Source organism: Branchiostoma floridae, chromosome 15, assembly GCF_000003815.2.
Source record: "Branchiostoma floridae strain S238N-H82 chromosome 15, Bfl_VNyyK, whole genome shotgun sequence".
Taxonomy (NCBI): domain Eukaryota; kingdom Metazoa; phylum Chordata; class Leptocardii; order Amphioxiformes; family Branchiostomatidae; genus Branchiostoma; species Branchiostoma floridae.
Window position 1 is genome coordinate 11,892,258 of NC_049993.1, and position 21,340 is coordinate 11,913,597.

Consider the following 21,340-nt stretch of genomic DNA (forward strand, 5'->3'; position numbering starts at 1 on the left):
CGATCCTCATAAAATACCCAATCATCACAGCGCCCGGTCCACTGATTTTTCCATCTAACTGCAACAGTTCTTTTTTGTGCCATATACAGATCATCAGACGATCATAAGACTTCAAAAAGGTTTGCTGTTTTTTTCTTATCATGCTTTAATTTCTCCCTTCTACAGTTCTGCCGTCAGATATCGGCTGGGAGGCCCCCGTGTGGGTCCCCGACGAGGACGCCCCAAACTGCATGAAGTGCGAGTCCAAGTTCACGTTCACCAAGCGGCGACACCACTGCAGGGCGTGCGGGAAGGTGCTGTGTTCGGCCTGCTGTAGTCAGAAGGCACGGCTGGCGTACATGGACAACAAGTCAGCCCGTGTCTGCTCAACTTGCTACAACATTCTACAGAGAGGTACCAAGATATACATTGGACATGCCATATAAACCATGAGCATTTATATTCATTGTCTACAGATGTTCATCAAATAATGATTTAGCCATTTTGTGTACACGTTTTTTTCCTATTCACCCATTAGACCACTTGTGGTCATTTGTGTATTTAGCTTACTGGCATAAACATGTAATAAAAGATTATTATTATTATTGATTCCAGGCAAGTGCTGTTCAATACCTTTAAAGCATACAAAGACATTTTCCTGTTTGAGATCCTTAAAGAAATGAAAATATAATGCATTCTACATAATGCATTACATAGAAGTTCTTGTGCTCTCTCAACTGCTGTTTGCAACTCAGGAGGATTTTTACATTTTGCATTATATATATCACATAATAGCATGTGCTGTTACCGGTATTGGAATATAAAAATTGTGATGTTCTTAAAATGCTTCATGTTATCCCCAGCCCAGGCCAGAGGTCAGATTGCAGGCATCAGCCAGGTCACCCCATCTTCAGGTCAGGCTTCCCCCAACCCTAACAACCCCATGGAGTACTGCTCCACTCTGCCACCTATGCAGCAGGCACAGGAAGCACTGCAGAGGCCACCCCCTAGTGTGCTGGTCCCTGTAGGTGGAAGGCCCCAAGGTGCTTTGGGTGTGTAGAAACTGCTGTAAATCTTGAAACTTCTGTGCTGATTTTCATGATAGGAACTCAATCACGAAGTTAAAGCACTCTTCGCTCGCTATCCGATGTATCGTCTGTTGTTCCCTGTCTTGTGAGCATGAGACATGCTTGCTTATAAATGCAAGCTTGATGGCAAACCTGTGGTCAACCACAAACAAGTCCTCTTCCTACAAAAATAAGTCCCAGCAAACTTAAAAGGATAGCTAATAATATTTCCTAAAATAGTATATGTATGACAAGTTTTATCCTCTCCATTTCTTTTAAAACAAGAACCCACTAACCAGATGCATTCCCATGTGTACAAACGTGTGCCTTTTTCTTCTTTAATCTTTAATATTTTGCTTTGCTGTGAAATCCTCATACAGGTGTTGCCCAGAGAGAGGGACGGCACGTGAGATTTTCTGACGGAAGCATCCCCGGTGGGGATGGGACCTCCGACTCCTCTACCCCCTCCACCCCCTCCCACCCTATCACCACCCCCCAGGGGGCTGCAGCAGTGAGACCCAGGGCTGCACCAAACACATCTCCTCAACATAAGGGGTCCCCCAGTAAAACATCTGAGACCAGGGGTAGACTCAGTCCATCCAAGAACAGGGGGCAACACTCAGAGGTAAGAATTTTCAAACAGCTCACAACGATAGTCACATTTATGCCCTTTTTTTATATCCTCTTTCAAAGCTATTCCAAAATAGGGAAGGTTTGCTTTTATTGTCAGAAACGCTTCTGGGAGAAATCACTATAAATATCATGAAAGAAAATATCAACTGCATTTAGATGAATTTTTTCTGCCTTTTCTTGCTTTGATTCTTAGGTGCAAAAGGAGATACTGTTTTATCTGTATTTGTAATGTGGTTTGACATCAAATTTAACCATACAGAGCTTTTCAGGCAAAAGGACCTTTTTAAGGTATCAGTTGTCTATTTTTACCTCTTCGTAAACTTAAGGTACAGCTGGATTTTGTTCTCACCGTTACTTTGAATGTTTTCTACAGAGGCAATCGGGAAGTCCCCGCCAAGGAGGAAGTCCAAGGAAAACAGGGAGTCAAAGGTCACCGCCAAGGTCACGTCAGTCGTCAAGGACAAAGAGTCTGATTCCTGAGGAGGAAGACAGGCTGCCTCCAGTCATTTTGTCCATAGGAGACAAAGGAGGTTAGTACTGCTACATCCCCTCTTGCCATGTATTCGAAAAGTAGAAAAAATGCTTTGGTAGATTCATTTTATGTGTTTCATAATAAATTGTGTTTACATACTGTAGTGCATCAACAGAAAATGTTCTAATATACATGACATTTTCAGGCATGTTTTTTTTTGTAAAATTTAGAATGCTACTAGAAAACGAATTTATAGTTAGATATACTGAGGTGGAAATTATTTGATTCATTGCTGGGGTACTTTTTGCATTGTTTAACAATGCAAATCTAGATACTGTTTTCTTTTTCATAAGTCACATGTTATGCATTCTCTTGCTACTTTCAACAAATTTTAAACAGTTATAGTCAGTTAAACAGTTACTAGATCTTTGGAAATACTTTGAAAATCTGCCTTGTTCTGCTCCAGACTACGAGGTTGACTCGGAGCCAGACCCAGACAGAACCCTGTCAGAGATAAAGAGGGAGGAGACGGACCCTGTCATGTTCCTGGCAAACCCCAACCTGGTGGTGCTGGTCAAGGTCATCAACTGTGAGTAAAGCACTTTTTCCCCAAGATCTATCCTTAGTAAAGCCTTTACCTTTATATGCCCAGGCCCAGACACCAAGTACAGTAATACAACAGAACTTGACATGATTTGGATTTCTACCTAGATTTTGTGTGTTTGTCTGAGGCCTACTTTACTAGTACTACTATTAATATAAATGCCTCACCAAAAGAGGTATATGTAACTCGACAAAGTATAATCAGCTCAACACAGTGAAAACTACCCAAGAAGATCACTCAGGAGACCAATGAATTCCAGGCTGTATGGACAGGTGGTCCACATTGGCCAGGTGGTCCTTATGTAGAGGTGGTCTTTTGTACATGCAGGTTTGTTAATATCTGCCAGAAAATCAAAAACAGAATAGATACATAGTAAATAGATTTTCATAACGCTTGTGATCCTTTTTCATGTGTCCTTTACATATTGTTTCCCCAGTGTCATGCTGTGTGAACAGGCTGTGCTGGTGTTTCTCCACACGAGGGATGCACACGGTCAGCCAGGATGAGGTGGTCATCCTGCTGGAGGCCATGCCTGACGATGATGTCATCCCCAGGGACATCTTTGCCCACCTGCAAATGGTGTATGAGGAGGCAGGCAAAGGTGGGATTGGAGAAGATCATTCAGAGGCAAACATCTGGGTTCTACCCAGCAATCGTTTGGAAAACCCATTCTTATGCAGCCTGACGTAATTTCAGTTTTTCTCACTGTCGAAATGGTCATTATCTTTGTATGTCATTGGCAACAGGATTCCAAGAGATGACGGAATGATGGATCCTGGACAAAACCTTGTAAACATCTCTTAAGCAATAAGAAAAAAAATTATATTTAAGAGATGTAGAACATGAGAGCATTCTAGGATTATTCTGTGTACTTACTTTCTTGCATACATCAAATTCACAGATATATTCCTGTGCATTGTATGTTTAAAAGTTGTTAAAGTTTCATCATTTTCTTGGAAAGTCCTGCAGTTTCCTTTAGTTTGTGTCTTCGGATAAAAGTGAATTTCCTGTAACTGAGGTATATTCCTCCTATGTCTACAGGTAACACAGTGGGAGACCTTGGTCATACCATCTTCAACCAGCCGTTCTTGGGCAGCCGTGAGCATGGAGGTTTCCTGTACATCCAGCCCACCTTCCAGTGCACCCAGCGCCTCATCCTGCCCGACCCCCCCTACGTGGTGGGGGTACTGCTGCAGAAGTGGGAGACACCCTGGGCAAAGGTCTTCCCCATACGCCTCATGCTTAGGCTGGGGGCTGAGTTCAGATGTGAGTTAGAGGCCCTTTGTATTATGTTTGTAAAGTTGTGTTAGTTCAGAAAACATCCCTGGCCAGGATAGTATAACCTGGCAAGGGATTTATCATAGTCTGCTTCACCTGTAGCTCTGTATAAACTTTGTATAACTTCCAACACAAAAATTGGACTTACCCAAATTTTCGACTGTTGAACTCCAGTCTTTGTTAATGAAAAGGGAGATGACTACACCTGGTGGTGGGAATGAAATAGCATCCAAAATTATGTAAAAAGATCATTTTGCAGAAATAGGATTTACCTATGCAAAGACACAGAAAGATTCATTGATTTCTTTGTCCAAGTTTGTCTAATGCAAATGTTTCTTTTCTGCCCACAGACTACCCCTGTCCACTGTTCAGCGTGCGGTTTCGCAAGCCGGTGTACTGTGAGATAGGACACACCATCATGAACCTACTGGCTGTGAGTTACTAGTTTACACTTTTAATCAAGCAGTACCATTTTTTACTTGCAACCTTGCCAATCCATTGTCTTAATGGTGACTTTTAATAGGCACTGATCATGTTATAGAAATCAAGGTAGAATCTGACTCCCTATTCTTGCTGTAGCCTTAGCCACAGTATAATATTATAAGAAATGCATTAGGAATTTGATGTACATTTGTATATCAATATGATAAAGATATCATTGGTCTGTTATATGCAGTATCTATCAAGGAAATGTTGACATTTTGTACTTCAATTAAACAGAATCATTTATTCTTACATGTACACAAAAAAGTAAGTACAGTCCCTTGAAGTTGTACCCCTTTTTTCATTTGCAGGATTTCCGTAACTACCAGTACATGTTGGGGCAGGTGAGAGGAGTGGTCATACTGCTGGAAGACAAGAGAACTCTGGTCAGGATACCCAGCAACAGATATGATGATGTAAGTGCCTTACTCCACTGTAACCACTCAAGCGAAGCAGTAACATTTCTTCCTTGTATCGTTAGCCCAGGGCTGTCTCCCAGATCCATCCTTCCATCTCAGGTTGGAAATTTGCTTGTTGAGACAGAAAAAATTTCTCTTAATCCATCAAAAAAATCTTAACTTTATGACACAAAATATATGAGATGAGACCCCAAGCATTGAGAGCTAGAGACAGCCCAGCACTGCTTTCTTTGCTTGTAGATCCATTATTTTAACCAGACAGGTTGTAAAAGTGAACCTTTGGCTTCTTTTTTTCTATGCTCAAATGTGAACATAAGTATCAAACTACAAGTTTTATGACCATCTAAGTTCCTTGCCTTCAATGTTTTGGGAGTCCTTCTACCTTTCATAATACATTTGTGACAGGTTCTACTCCTCATGATTCATGACTTGAGCAGATTTTCTGATCCATACAGCCTCCTTAACTATGACTTTGGCCTCTGCCAGTCTATTACACAATTATTTTCTATCTCTTTTTCCAGATGATGAAAGTGCTGAACAACTGTAATGAGCACGTACTCTCCTGGGGCTCTAACTTCAGCGAGGAGGCGGACTCCCATCTAGTGTGTATACAGAATGACGAGGGAGCGTACCAGACCCAGGCTATCAGTATCCAGAACCGCCAACGGAAGGTCACCGGAGCCAGCTTTATCGTGTTTAATGGGTCGCTGAAGACAACGGCTGGGCTCAGGGGAAAGTCTAGCATTGTGGAGGGTAAGATTGACACTGAATGGATTTTGAAAGATTACATTCAGAATGTTAAGAGTTTGGCCATCATGAAATTTTTATGACAAATACAGTGAACAGTCGACCAGGGCTCAATATCCTGTCCTAGGGGTGGGTACCGGTACAAAAAATTCAGGTCCAGGTACGGTCCAGGTCCAAAGGACCAGGTCCAGATCCGGACCTAAACCTGGACATGATTGTATGTGAGAGATTGTGAATGGGCGATACTCCAAACAACGGTCCATTTGCTACAAAGGATTATGTACCAGTACCCACCCCTATCCTGTCCTAAGGACTGCAGCCCTTTCCAGTAGCATGCATGTCAGATGAGCAACATTAGTTGGCATTCCACCTTCGAGCCTTTTGACCCAGGGACAGAATTATTAAACACTTAACTATGAACTAAATAAACCACACTATGCATATTCCTTTCTCACTATAGTTTTCCTTGTTGTGCCCTACAGATGGAGTGATGGTACAGATCCTGCCTGAGACGATGTCGGAGCTTCGCCAGGCGCTGCGGAACATGAAGGACTACACCATTGGCTGTGGGAGCACGGCCTCCGAGGAACCCGACGAGACGGTGGAGGTCCGCTGGGTAGAGGACGACCGCAAAATGAACATTGGGTATGTTATACTATGAAACCTTGCTTTTTCTATGGTAGTTTAAAATCTTAAAGAGCCAAATGATGCTTCCAATTCTCCAAGTATGATATTACACCACTTGTGCCAGCATCCTGCAATTTTACATATCTTCAGACACCCACCATTGTCACAGAGGTGATAGTCATTTATTTGGTGCTTTTGTTTTTCTACACTTCCAGTTTCTGTTCATCAACTTTAAACCAACTACTACTGTAACAGTAAACTACATGTCTATTCATTCAAAATCTGATATACTGATTTTGTTTTGTAGTGTCACTAGTCCAATTGATGGCCAGTCCATGGAGGGCTTGACCAATATCCATGTGCACAGTGGCATGGACTTTGCTGGGGAACAGAGGACCATTCGCTGGACCGAAGTCTTCTTCCTGCAAACTGAGGTAGATAGAAATGAAAATGATGCATACGGCTAAATTACCTTTTGCAACATATCACTTTTTTTTTTACAAAGCAGCAAATATGCATAACGTTCTGTACATGGACCATTGCTTATGCTGCGTATTGCTTTGTTATGGAGAAATGTCCACTAAAGAATCAGCTTTTAAAGATTTTTCTGACTGTAGATCAGCACACTCCCATTATTATTCAACTATTAAACTAGCTTTGCATAGATTTGAATATTGATCCCTGCAATGTTCACTCTTTAGGCAATATAGAAAGAGATGATTACACAACTGAAAGACGAAATAGCTAACATACGCCAAAAAGCAGTTACTCAATCAACTGGATATCATTTTGGAAACAGTCAATTGTTTCCAAAATCATGACCGTCTCCCAAATCATATTGTTGGCGTATCTTATTACCTGGATGTCTAACCTTCATTGACGTAGCTAACATTATTTCCAACCCCTCCCCAGGACTCTATGCCCCAGTGTGAGCCCATGGAACTCAGCAGGCTGGCGGAGTCCATCGCCACGGCAACCTGCGTGGCGCTGGTGCAGCACCTGGACTCTTTGAGGGAGGCTGGGATGAACAAGCTGGGACTGAGGGTCAACATAGACAGGGACGAGGTCAGATGGGTGAAATGTTATATATTTCTGTTTTCTTTATACAGGGTTAAAAGTACTCATTGCTTAGCACACTGCTTTCCAGGAGTTCCCTGTACAAAAGGTTTAAATTGTTTCATGTTCCCATACTGTACCTTAACCTTGCAACTGCTGCCTTACCTCCTAACCATTAGAGATTTGTTATTTGAACAGTGGCTTCAGTAGGCTAAAGGTTAACTACACTGTGGCCATGATATAAGTCTGTATACATGTCACATTAGTCCTTTGTAGATTAGTTAGCATCATGTAACACTCTCACTCTTTCTCTAGTTTCTCAATACTTTTCTTTTCCTTATTCTTATATTTTCACTTTGACTTTGACTTTACTTAACCTATAGGTATGCAATGCATAGTTTCCCATCATTGATGGCATGTTCTAAGTATTACCCTCCTGATAGGGCAATTCCTGTCCTATATAGCAATTCCAGTTGTAGGATCATCATTACAAATAGATGGAAAAGGCTCTGCCCCAGAGGCATTGCCAAGAAATACTGTATCAGGTAATTCAATAGATGTACCACCATGCATCACCATGTACCACCATGTATCACCATAGACCTTGACCATTGTGTTTTGATGTCCCATTTTCAGGTTGGGTACGTAGCAGGTTCCAAGTGTCAGTTTCTGCCACCCCTGTACATGACCGACCTTGACAATGAACTCATCCCCGTCATCCACAACGCAGCAGCGTCCAATCAGGACACACCCATCAGACTGGAGCTCATCTTCCATATCCTCCACAATGTGGACTGATCTTGTATATACTTAAACTTACAAGGAATCTCCAAATATAGCATCAGTGTTATAAATACATTATCCCACCATCTTTATCTACATAAAGTCAGAATGAAGTTGAGGTAAGATGTAAATTATGTTATATAATATATATATAAACATGTCAATAACAAATTTGTGGTGATGAGAAGGATGTACTCTGAATAATGTAAAACTTGATGTTCTTGAATTTCCTATCATTGTAACTTGTCAAATATAAGATTTCTAGTAGTTGAATGTAAAGTAGGAAAGAGGTATTGCTGAATATCGTCCAAACTTTGACAAAAGGAGTGTTGACTTCGCAAAAGATATAGGGAATGGTGACAGTACTTTCCCCTCAGTAGTCTGAGTAAATTTTATTTCTCCCCTAAAATGACAGATGTACATAGCATTAGACCTTAGAGTCTTGTACCATGTACAAACTATTACTTGGTTTGATTCTTACTTCAACGAAAGTAAATGTTAGTATGTTGTGTAATATGAACAGTATATATATAAGGTCTTTCAGCGCATGATGGGCAATATAGTGGGGGCTATTTGTGATTTAGTTGTTAATTTTGCTGTTGACGGATACTTCAACGTACATGTATTTGAGGTATAAAATGATGAAAGAAAGTTTTTCCATCGATCAGGCAGGACTTGCTAGTGAAAGGGCCATTTGACTGTCTTTGTCAGTGAAAACTACAGCAAAGCTAGAAAACAACTTGCGCATGTGTGCATGCATTGTAAGCTATTTGTATAATATACTAGATGACATGGTGATAGTAGTCATAGCAAGCCAACATTAAAGAGCAAATTATGGTATCATACTTATGTTGAGTGCTAAGATTAAAGATGTGATGCTACCATATGTGATGTTGATACAGAAAATGTAATTATGAGTAGAAAGTAGTAGACATGCAGATTGAATTGAAGCACATTTGTTCTGCACTGTCCAACACGCCAATGATGTCTTCTAATTTAGTTGTTTTCTGTTTTTCGATCACCCATTTAAGATGGTGTTTGAGAAGATCATTTCTACCTTTTGAAATAAAAGAAATGAAAGTTGTTGGTACCAATGAATAGTGAAGGATTAATGACCCGCCCTGAGGTGTATACGGTGCCATAATTCATGGTCAGTTCATTTAACACCGAATGAACGACCGAACGTATATTTTGTCCTCCCCCCTGCAAAGTTTCCAGTGCTACACATTCCTTGTCTATGCAACATAAATGTACAATGAATACCACCGATGTTAACCATTACCAGTAATAGCACAACTCTCTATTATGTAAGCTTGGATTTTGTAGAATGATTATCAAATATATTAATTTTGGAAATTTTCCACTCTGTTTTGCTCCAAAAGATATCCTTCCATCCCTTCACCTGTAATTGAGTTCCAATACATAAACGGTTGTATTTTTTTTTTACTAAATGGCTCTATATTTCTATGCACACAGCTGTACCTGGTCTTTGAATACTTTTATTGTAAAAAGAACTACTGAAATCTATAGTGCTATTCCCTCTTCAAGGGCTTCTTGTGTATTTTCTTACATTAACCATGTGTATCTGCATCTCTCAAAAAGGTATTGAGCATTTGCATGTACACATGTATCAGTATAACAGTATTATGTTCCCACCTTGCCTCAGACTGGCAATATTCGCTGCATTAGTTTGTCATTATGTGTACTTGTAAGTAAACATGTTTTAATAATATTGATTGAGTCAGAGTGGAATGTCTGTAAATTGATCAATGTCATGCATTTAACAACTGGATGCTGATGTATATTGGTCATAGTATAGTCTTTCCATAATTTCTGTTGATTGAAGGAGATTTAGCATGTTTCAGAGTTTGAGTTATCATGTTTGCAATATAGAAGAAGTATTGTGCTTTATTACATTGTTTGGTACAAAACATAATTGTAATATGTCTAAATTTTCAGTATAGACTTACACACATAGATTTATGCCTACCAACATTTTACACCTAGCAACAAGCACATGTTATCATCACTAGTGCTGTCACATTATGTTTTTTTCTTATCTTTGTTATAGTGAAAAGGATGCTATATTTTGTCATCTCTTGCATACATATATCTTAAGACATTTGCTCTTGCTGGTAAAATAAGGCAGTTATTTTTTCTATTCTTTCTTGTAAAGTAGGAAAAATGCCAGCAAAAAGTTATTACCAGCTTTATTCCAAACTTGTAATTTACATTTTTTGGAAGGAGGAGGCTGTTATCACAAGACTAAAGATTTTGAAATTGTGATGATCGGTTGATATAATTTCTACATTGTTTCTTGTTGATTCATATTTGTTTAGGGAAAAAGATCATGGTGATGTGATGGAATGTAGAAAGTGTGGGACGTAAGAAAAGTAAGATTAATGCAGTACATGATCATATATACATAGTGATGTAAAATTTACCAAAGTATCATTGAACTAGCAACATCGCTTGGACCTTATTAGCTCTGTGATTTGTCATTTTCTTTGGAGTATTTTAATGTAGTTTCTTTCTTCACAAATAATGTCAAAGTTTTAACAGGATTTTGTCATGTTTAATTTATGTTTGTGTGATTTTCTCAGCTGGGAGTATGCTTGCTAAAGGAAAAAACAACCTTAATGTTTCAGAAGCTGCAATGCATTGGATATCCATGTACCAGTATTGTAACTACAGTTGGATGTATGATTTGAATATGCTTCAAAGATGTCATCTTTAGACATATCGAAATTATTACAAGAGTGGCATCGTTACTGAAAATGTACAGACAATAAATAAAATTTTTACTCCAATAATGTCAAAAATGGTTTGCATGAACTGTTTGAGTCCATGACTTTGTAGTTCCATGGCACTTTGTGTCTATATTTGATGTATTTGAGTGTTGGATCATGTAACTGTTCAATCAACCCTATGATATATCAAGACATGCACAGTGAAACCAACCACGTTCTAGATACATGTATATAGTCAACGTTAACGTCCTTGCCAATCGTGCGACACCTATCGAAATATGTTAGTAGTGTCCTATACTCGACAACACAGTCAGTGAAGTTTGAGTTTCAAACCGGCAAATGAAAACCACAGATTCAAGCATGGCATATGTCACATGTTATAAAGGTTTGTCAAAAGAATCCGAATGAAACTAGAGTTCGGCGACCTCATACCTCCATGAAAATTTAGAGCTTTTGTAAATTTCATGCAATTGACTAACACATTAACATAATTTATGCATGGTATTGTTCATCATTGACTAACGTACACATGTCACAATTATAAAATTCCCATTATTAATCATAAAGCAGTTTTGAAATTTTTACATAAATTATGCAAATAAGTTCCTAATTACCATATTTGGTATCTGCTTATATTCCACCTATCATAATTAACATGTGTTACATTTATTGAAGTCCAGTTATTGAAAACAATGGAGTTATACAATTTCCTAATTAATTATGCAAATTAAGTCCTCATTTGCATAACAGGTATATCATTATAAACATCTTTGCCTAAGGTACCCGCATGCCTAATATTTTGCCAATCCATCAATCCATTCTGCAGTTATCCTCTTTAGAATGTCTTGACAAAAACGCCCCTGCTGTTCCGAAATTAAATGTTAGGGGGCTGAAACCTGCCCCACTTTGTCATGACACTGCAAGCTATCTACCAGCCAAATGTCAAGACCATATCACATCCAGGACAAGAGATACATTGAAAAAACTGCCATGATATAATATCCTAATTAATTATGCAAATGTACTCCTATTTTGCATAATTTGTATTTAATCTTGTACAACATTGTCTAAGGTACCTACATACCAAAAATCATGAAAATCTGTTGTTCCCTTCTTGAGTTATCCTCGTCAGAAGTTTTTGACAAAAATGCCCCTGCTATCCCCAAACTAGACGCTAGGGGGCCCAAAGTTACGTCATTTTTTCCTGAGCACAAGAGCTATCTAATACTTAAAAACCTTGACCATAGCATCTTCAGAACACCGAGATAGCAAAACCGGAAGTTGCGCTGCAGTACCAAGGTCACACACCAGGGGGCCCAAAATTGACCTTGACCTTCGTCTTCCCAACCCCTACCTACATACCAAATGTCATCGTAGTCCATCAAGAGGTTCTCAAGTTATGATGACCACAAATATGCGGACACACAAACACACACACACACACACACACAGACACACTCAAAACTATACCTCCATTTTTTTCATGGAGGTAATTACTATCCAAGTAGGGTTTTGGCTCCGGCTGTATTCGACGCGTTTTAGGCGTTTTTTTATCAGGTTTTCTATTTTGTGCTGTTTTCAAAGTTTGGCTGTCAGACAACAACAAAAAAACAGCACAGAATAGAAATCCCGGTTAAAACGCTTGAAAAAAACAACAGCCAGAGCAGAACTTCTGCTTGGAGGGTGGAATGAAACCCATCTGTCCTGACAAATTGTTTGTTTACATTCTAATTTTACGGTCGATTAACAACGGGGAGGGGCAGTGGCTGAAGTAATCTCTACCCCGCAGGAGGGCAGCTTACTGGCTAGATCCTCTCGAAGCCGGGGTTCATTAAAAAGTGATAAGCGCGGACGGGAAGAGTTTAAACTTGGTTTCGTGTGTGCCTATAAATATATGTATTTGCATTGCTTGCAAATGTTACCCTTCTAGGACTTCCTAATTTCTTTGTCAACGCGTTTACTTAGTCAGTTTTTTTCCGAGAAATAATAGAACAAAAGTCGATAAAATGCCTAAAATGACGTCCACGCAAGTCGGATCCTAGACTCTGGTTGGAGAGTAGCTCATCACCGCACCCGAATAGTTAACGGTCCCTCCCCTGTATCCTTCTTGCCCTGACCTGACGTAACGTCATACACGCACTGTCCCGCGCGGAGTCCGACGGGAAGGAAAATGTCAGGGAAATTTGATTGGATTTATTTGTGACGAGCTCTATACTGCATACTGCACGACAAGCTCGTGTAGACTGGTGTATCTATATTGCATCAACATGTACCTAGTCTGCTACTTTTTCAGGACAAAGCTGGTGATGTTTGGAGCCGTACCAGGTACCGATATCGACGGTGCACGGTGGTGTCTCTGAGTCCTTGCTCTGACGGAGCCTGAAACACTTTGAGCTTCAGGGGGAGGGGGGCGGAGCCGTACGTAGTCTGCTAAGTACGTTGCCAAATATGTATACATCCAAATTGTTTTATCTCTGCACAGGTACTAGTAAGGGCTATATCAGCGTTTTCAAAAGTATGTAAAAAAAGTTGGCAATTTCATGGAAATCGCTACGATCTAACGTTATCACGTAACGTTACGCTCCCCGTATCTGCTTGTAGGTGAAAATTCACATATCAGTGACCTAATGTCAATTACTCATGCATTACGTTACATGTGTGTTGTTTTCTGTCTTGCCACATAATTTTCATTTGGAGACACTCCACGCGACATATTACATAATGCAGGTTGATTTAGACATCAATAGCCAATTCAATAGCTGTTTTTTTCCTTCAGTTTACTCCACATTTAACGTTGACATCATATTGCACAATTTTACTTCAAGTCCTTTCAAACTTGTGTTGTAATGTACAATCTGTATAGTTGTGCGTGTCTGTCTGTCTGTCTTTCTGTCAGTGAATATCTTTTAAGAATGGAAGAAACTTTGACACGATGCAGGAGGATATCGAAGTAAAAACCTGTTTCCTCGGGGACATATCAAAGGGAAGTTGAGATCGACAGAAACAACAACAAAAGAAAGAAGAGAAAAACGTAAACAAACCTTAAAAGAAAAAAAACTATATTAAATTATCGCGAATTAGCACTGGTCTGCCCTACTATCCGTTCATGTCTGTTTAACGCCGCCCGTGTATACAAGGAATGTAAGATTAACTTAGAAGACTGGAATGACGGACCGTGAGTCTTTTTAATGTGTAACTTAGAACAAAGTGCGACTTTAAAAGACACGGAAGTCTGACTAAATATTTTAGATTGATAAACACATCATAAACGGAACTAGATTTCCACAACCGAACCGAAAATATAAACCATAGTCATTCTGGCAAAGGTAATGATCTTTTCCTGCTGCTAGCCCGGGTATCATTTATTTACAATAAATAATCATATAATCATCATCTTTTAATATTGGGGGGTCTGTACCGTACGCTCAATGTCTCGACTTATATCAACGATTATAAACGTTTATTTCCTTTCTATGCATTGTAACAGTTATTCCAAGTTTTCGAGTTACTCCGTGAGCTTCTAATTGTATCGCTTGCATGCAAACGGAGTTTGACATTTCCCATCGTATCGTACCTGCTGTTTTCGGCTTTCTTTTTCTCACCTTTCCCCCTTTATCACAACAAACCCCTGCGGTCCACATTCCCCGCGCTACGCGCCAAGCAATGAAAATATTTGCTTTGTTGGACCAAAGGGCGGACGGGAACGCAGGACGTGACAACGCCCGCCCCTGGTTACCGTCATGGTGATATTCAAACACTGGTCCCGGCAATGACGTAGCGTGATCAGAGTTCGTTTTAACTGTCCAAAAATCACTTTCTCTACCGCGCTTTCAGATGCTAATAGTTTAGATTATTCTGTGGTGCGAGACAATCCGAGTGCGATAGTCCCCGGAGGCCCGTTACCCTGCAGAGTTGCACGTCTCACGCAAACACTCAGCAGCCAAGGGCCGGGATTAGCGAACCATAGTCGGCCCGGGGGCAAAACGTCACGCTCCAATTTTCGTCTCCCGTTTCGCCCCTCAGGAAATACGAGCACGTTTTAAGTTCTAGGACTTGAGGAGGCCGAAGACGTTCCTTAAGGATTATCCGTGACGGCGAACTCAAGAAGGAGCCTGGCGGCCGGTTCTTAAGGGTAACCTGGAAACGTGTTCTTATTTCCAAATTTACGCTTATTTGTCAGACCTAAACCTTTTACAGCTAACCCGATTTGTTTGGAAATCCTGCATAATTTCTGTTGAACACGGCGCCTAAAATACAACTAAATGCATAGCCCAGCACGTTGTTCAAAGTTGTAAAAAGACCGGAGGGTGCCAAGAAAAACACAGCTCATTCAATGATTCCGTCAATCACACAATAACATCGGTGATTTTACAGCACGAGACTAGAGGTTACCAGGGTTCCTTCAAACATCGTACGGCCTGGTGAGGGTGTCCAGCCATGGCTGCCCTGGTAGCCAGCCCTCTACTGACGTGTAGCGACTGTAAGATGACTTTCAAGTCACCAGCGCTACTCCAGAAGCACAAGGAGAAGTTCTGTGTAGGGAGTGGGATCGGAGACCCGAACAGACTAGCCAGGGACGCAGAGAGGCTGAGACAAGCGGCCTACAAGCCGGCAGAACCCGCGGTAAGATTTAGCCTTTCTGGTAGAGCAGGTAAAAACCACCTGTTAATCACTTAATGTTACGCTAAGCACATGGGCTGTTCCACAAAATGAAATATTTATCAATATTCAATCAATTATTAACAAAAGAGCAGCTCAAGATTTATTTTAACAGAAGTTATTCTTTCATATAGTCCCAAAGAATGTTTTTGAAATGTGTATAGTGTGAAAAATTGGAGGTTCTATTATAGCAATATTTAGGTCTATTATAGCAATAATTAGGTCTACTATGGCAATAATCAGTTGTTTGTCATATGTTTGACCCAAATAGAAGGTGTATTTACTACATTTCATGCATAACTTCAATGGTACAGCATAGTTTAAAGTAGTGGAACAGTTCTTCTTTTTCCTTAGTTGGCTAAATCAGGATCTCAGAATTCTAACTTGTCTTAACCTTATCAATAGGGTTGCCACTTTTATTGTAAAGCAAAACTTCTCTTTACTGTTGTATGTGAATTCATATTGTCATTTACAAGTTATTTACTTGTATTGGTAAGTGTCCAAAAACAATTATTAAGTAAAGGGGTTTGGCCGAGTTTTGTGTTGGTTATATAGTTTTTTAGTATAATGCAGCTTGGAGCTTGATTTGATACTAGAAAGAAATTTTGATAAAGACGACAATATCAAACATAAAAATTGCACTGCTGAGTAACATGACCTGATTGGACGATAGTTTTTGAGTGAAAATAACTGTCAGGATACTGGGTACAATTATCAAGGGAGCCCAAAATGTCTCGATAGATTGTGATATTCAATTTGTTAAGTCTACCTGTGACATTTCATCATAGCTTACTGTATACCCACACATAGTTCTCAAAGAAAAGGAAAGCACCTTTCCATTTTGTGAACTCCCCAATTGAAATTAAACTGTTAGAGGGTCTAACAAACAATCTTGTTTGTAAGATGTTGACTCGGCAAGCCATAGCTCCCCTATACCACATATTGAACAGCCCAGCTGGCTCTAAGCACTGCTCAAGAGGCAGGTGGAAACATGTAATCAATATCCTGCTTCCTCCATGGTTACATGTCACCACTGGTTCCTCTGTGACCTGTAGCACACAAACATGTCTGGTACTGACTGCATTCTTGTCAAAATGTTCAACAAATTTGCATTTCAGTAAAGAAACCTACTAAAGACTGAATTGCGCCAAATTTTGTGTTGTTCACCATGCTGTGTTATGGTTGTTTCATTGTTTTCATGCAGGAATAACTCCAAAGAAAGTAGAACATGTAACAGCAAAGCCAAACATTACCAGTAGCTTTTTTGCCATATTTTTCAGCCATTTTAACTGAACTTCTGAGTAAAAGAGGGTATCCAGAAACTACACTACTACAAAAATGTGGGAGATAGGTTATTCAATCAGAAAAAAAGCAAAACAAGAAAGGAAGATAAAGTTAAGAATATACTTATCTTTCAATTTATGTAGACTAATATTTGGCACAAAAATGTCAGTGAAGATCATGATTCCACAGAAAGCACACTTTGTATACCAATATTCATGTTAGGAGAATGTATTTTATGAGACTGGTGCAACAGAGACTGAGATAGCAAATTGATACATATTCTGATTGGCTAAACTTCCATACCAGTAGGGCAAGTTACTTACAATTTTTGGGCTATCAGAAATTATGCAATTTTGACATGTATTAAGTACTAGAACTCATAGTCTTCTAATTTGGGACACAAAGGGACCGTCCACTGAAATGCGATACTGGCCTTTTTAACATTCTCTTTGAGTGAGGTCGTGTACAATGGCACTTTGCTCATACAAAAACATGACCTGTCCATTGAGAGGACAGGCATTTGTAAGTGCCCCTGTTGTCAATTGAAACCTAACCCCATGTAAAAACAAGGTTGAACATGATTGTGTAACATGTGGTTGATTAGTGTGAAAATCCACCGCAGGTGTTTCTGGTGTGACTGCAGATTAGGTGGATTATTACATAGCAGGTGGTAAAGTAGCTAAGTATACAAAGACAGAACAAAGCACAGACCTTTAAAGTTACAAATAAAGCATTGTTGAACCAAGGCCATATGATAAACCAGTAAATACGTGTCTTAACCTTCTTGGTGCCATCTATATTAAGAAAGGTCTTCTAAGGTGAAACTTGGCATTGACAGAATCAAAAGTAGAAAAATCCTAAAGTTTGATGTGTTCATTGATCGCTGGAAATCCTATAGGTCCAGGTGTTTTAGCTAGTTTCCTCAACCATTAGGCCATTCACTGTAACCTTAGGAAAACAGAATAAATGGTGCATATACAGGTGTCATCTTCCAAACTACTAGCAAGTACCAAGATGGGCAATTCTGAGTGTATACGATGACTGTATCTAATCACTGAAACGGTTGTACTGATTTTATTGATAGCTTAAATGATAACATCACAGAACAGGTATAATCCTTAAGCCATTAAGTACATTTTACATAACTTAATTGCACAACAATTGTACAATAAGATATATGTAACCTATGCTATTCTATTACTTAACAACAATACTAAGATAATCTCCTTGGCAAGAGGTTCTTGTTTGGGATAGGACTGGTACAGTCTTTAATGTAATTTTCAACTCTTGGATAATCTTACGCACTAGTCATATCTAATTATACAATGCAGGGATATAAACTTCTGCTGCTTTTCATGTTAATCAGAAGTAATAAACCGTGGATTAGAATTAGCTGACACAATCATTTTCAGTATTAAAAAGTACATTTCTTTTCAGGCTTTTCACCTCACCCATCTCATTATAGATAACTACAGGGTACTACATGGATATGCTAATTGCTTGACAGACTTGTCAGTGAATGCGACTGAAACAGTTTCTAATTAATGACTTAACGATATGCAGTCAAGAATAATATGCGTATACAATGTTACTAAGGAATGATAGAATTGTGTTAACAAGTGTTGAGGTCCTGTCACCTAATTGTAGAATAAGTAGCTTGTTAATGAAGTGGCATTCTCTTCATAATGTCAGCAGGTCATGACAGTTAACGTTTAACACCTATAAATTCAAGCATGTTTTGAAATACTGACGTAGGCAAATAATGCAGGCCTACCATTTGTTCATTTTGTTTTTTGAACTACACAGGCATTTGTAAGCCTGAAAATGAAAAACTGAATTACTGTAACCTCTTGGTCTACTTTCTCACTAGAAATGCTGAGGTCTTCACTTTTTGACAGTTTGAAATTCAGATAAATCTTAACCACTGTAAACATCAATAACAACTCACATATTGTTTGCTTTTATTGCCCAATACTGATTCACATCATAAAAGATCTTGAAAGCAATCTTTGCTCTGCTGAAATAATTCCTGCAGTTTTAGTCACCTTGTAATGATGGACTTTTATCAACCTTACAATTTGCAACTATTGTATCTAATTAGGTCCATTAATTGAATTTTAATGCCTAAGTTTTGAAACCTTATCATTGCTTTTAATCATTACCTTTTTACTTTAAGTTAATGGGTTTAGCTAATTAATAACCTTCACAAGTGGACGTCATTACCCAATGTCTTTAGGAATAACTATTCTACTATAAAACTTGGAATCGATTAACAGATGTTGCCACATGCAAACCTGTTTGTTGTTACGGCAACAGCTCTGATGTCGCAGGGGTCGGCGACCTTATCAGATGGAAGTGTTTTCAGCCAGCAGGGTTGCCTAGCTAAACTAATTAAGCACTATGCCATGCTCCTTAACAGCTTTGGAATTGTTGACTTCTTGCCTGAACATATTTGATCACACAGGTCATATTTGCCACAGCATGCCAACAATCAATTCTTGTGGGGATAGTGGCCGTCATACTGTAAATTCACTTAGATTTGAGGGGGTTACATTTTGTGGTAGGGAAGAAAAGAAGCTTTTGCAGTGTTAAGAGTTTGCATTTGGGTTACTGACAGAAAATCTGTGATGGCCATATTTTATTAGATTTTTGGACATCAATGTTGCACTTTGGACAAACACTTCTAACCCTTTACAGCTAATGCTTACAAATTTGATACGTTGTGAAAATCTTCCGCATCACACGCTGTTGAAAATTGAAAAATCTGGAGATTTTATAGATAAATCTCCAGATTTTCTGGGAAATCTGGAGATTTTTGGTTACAGTGCAATGATTTTTGTAGTGGTCACTTTGAAAATAAAACCACAGTTAATATTGAAAGACTTACAGTACAAATGTATTTGATCTGTGTCCTAGCCAAAATGCCATTTTATTTATTCAGTAGGTTTTGGGGGGCGAGTCTCCCATGGAGCTAAATCCATGAACATACAAATCTATTAGAGGCATTCTTTGCAACACTGCAAGCTTCATTAAAAGTTTGAAGCTGTGTTTGCAGTTCAAAGTCAGGACTTTGGATCAACAAAGAAGTGTAGAAGTGGACCAAACATTAATAATAGAATTCTTTAGACCAGGCGGCAGCTACATGTATTCAGAAGTAAACCATTATTATAGAAGTGTCTGATAAGTTATTTATGATTTGTGCAAAAGGCAAATAATTGCCCCATTTATCACAATTAGTTCACTCTAAGTGACAAGCAACTGTGCAATAGTTTTAGCTGTCACAGTGGTAAAATTATGTATAGAGACATGCCAATTTAGTTTCTTGTTTCTGTAATTTGCTGCATCAATTCTTCTGATTATAAATATCAGATTAAAAAAATCACAGTGTCATGTACAATTTAAGATTACGAATTCCAATCCCCAAATGATTTTGGCACCAACAGTCAAAAGTTGTCCTTTTTTTGCATTAAAAGTTTAACTGATTCATTATTTAAATGGAATTCATTGCTGCTGTTGCAAGAACCAAAAATCAAATTGGTTTGGCCAGAATAAATACATTCATTGCATTCATTCCTTTGAACAACCGCCCCTTCAAAAAGCAATGAATTCCAGCTTCCAGACAGCCAGTCATGTCCAAAGTGCCATGTGCTTGTAATGATTAATTCAAATCCTCCCTCCAAAATTACCTGCTTTTAACTTCTGACAATGATGTATGTCGCCTCCAAGAAACATGACATTTATTTGTGACATTTTCTGCCTCTTTGCACTCCAATGGATACCCAGAGCTAACTGCACAGGAGGAATGTGATATGGAAACATTAGCTCTTAGGGTAGCAAATATTTTTGCTATTAGCTCAGTCTTTGTAAGACAAAGTTCTGTTGTAATAGGGGGCCAATCAGTGAGTTCTCTATGTCTGCATTCTAATCTTACTAAAGTACAGTATGGTCTCAATGGATTATCTGAAAGATACTGATATAAAGGATCATTCATTGAGAATTAAGGATTGTTCTCATGATATTCAAGATTAAAAACTATTATCTTTAGTGGGCAATTAAGTGGAAAACACTGGTTGTCAATGGTTGATCCTGTGTTTACCTGCCGCACCTGTTGTTTGTAGAACAAACAGACGATGGAGACAGGGTCGACACACATCCTGAATAAACCCTCCTCTTTTCTACTATTGCAGCCACCGTCGCCTGACCCCAACCTGACGACCAAGGTAGGAATCATGGGAAGGTTCTGTAACTACGGCAACATAAAAACACTTCTCCGTGCTTGGATTGTTATTAGAATTTCTGTCGTGTGAATCCTTCATCATGTCAATGTATGGCCGTCTAAGTGCTCGTGAGTGCTACGATTTCTGTTGAGTGTTACCTTTTGAAAATCTTTACTACTCGTCTTGCCTTTGGTTTTGAGTTCTGTTATGCCTCATTTTGTTCTATGAATGCACCATACTTGTCTTTGCATGACCACTGCACTTTGTATACAAGCATTTGGT

General features: G+C 39.1%; 2 protein-coding genes across 3 annotated transcripts in view; both read left to right on the top strand.

The window, feature by feature from the left end:
- The window catches only part of LOC118431809 (zinc finger FYVE domain-containing protein 9-like), a 14,702-nt gene extending 3,732 nt beyond the window's left edge, over window positions 1–10,970 (top strand). The window contains exons 3-16 of one of the 2 annotated variants that reach the window (XM_035843181.1): window positions 166–393; window positions 843–1,031; window positions 1,427–1,671; window positions 2,053–2,209; window positions 2,618–2,740; window positions 3,192–3,356; window positions 3,797–4,021; window positions 4,384–4,466; window positions 4,828–4,932; window positions 5,457–5,688; window positions 6,165–6,327; window positions 6,617–6,743; window positions 7,222–7,374; window positions 8,002–10,970. In XM_035843181.1, the coding sequence (XP_035699074.1) occupies window positions 166–393; window positions 843–1,031; window positions 1,427–1,671; window positions 2,053–2,209; window positions 2,618–2,740; window positions 3,192–3,356; window positions 3,797–4,021; window positions 4,384–4,466; window positions 4,828–4,932; window positions 5,457–5,688; window positions 6,165–6,327; window positions 6,617–6,743; window positions 7,222–7,374; window positions 8,002–8,163 (2,357 nt within the window). In that variant the 3' untranslated portion in view covers window positions 8,164–10,970. The remainder of the gene's footprint in view (window positions 1–165; window positions 394–842; window positions 1,032–1,426; window positions 1,672–2,052; window positions 2,210–2,617; window positions 2,741–3,191; window positions 3,357–3,796; window positions 4,022–4,383; window positions 4,467–4,827; window positions 4,933–5,456; window positions 5,689–6,164; window positions 6,328–6,616; window positions 6,744–7,221; window positions 7,375–8,001) is intronic. The other variant, XM_035843182.1, reaches the window with a different exon arrangement.
- Window positions 10,971–14,529: 3,559 nt separating this feature from the next.
- Window positions 14,530–21,340, top strand: part of LOC118431934 — a 30,682-nt gene continuing 23,871 nt past the window's right edge. Inside the window, exons 1-3 of the mRNA XM_035843379.1 lie at window positions 14,530–15,030; window positions 15,273–15,521; window positions 21,029–21,061. Of these exons, the coding sequence (XP_035699272.1) occupies window positions 15,336–15,521; window positions 21,029–21,061 (219 nt within the window). The 5' untranslated portion in view covers window positions 14,530–15,030; window positions 15,273–15,335. The remainder of the gene's footprint in view (window positions 15,031–15,272; window positions 15,522–21,028; window positions 21,062–21,340) is intronic.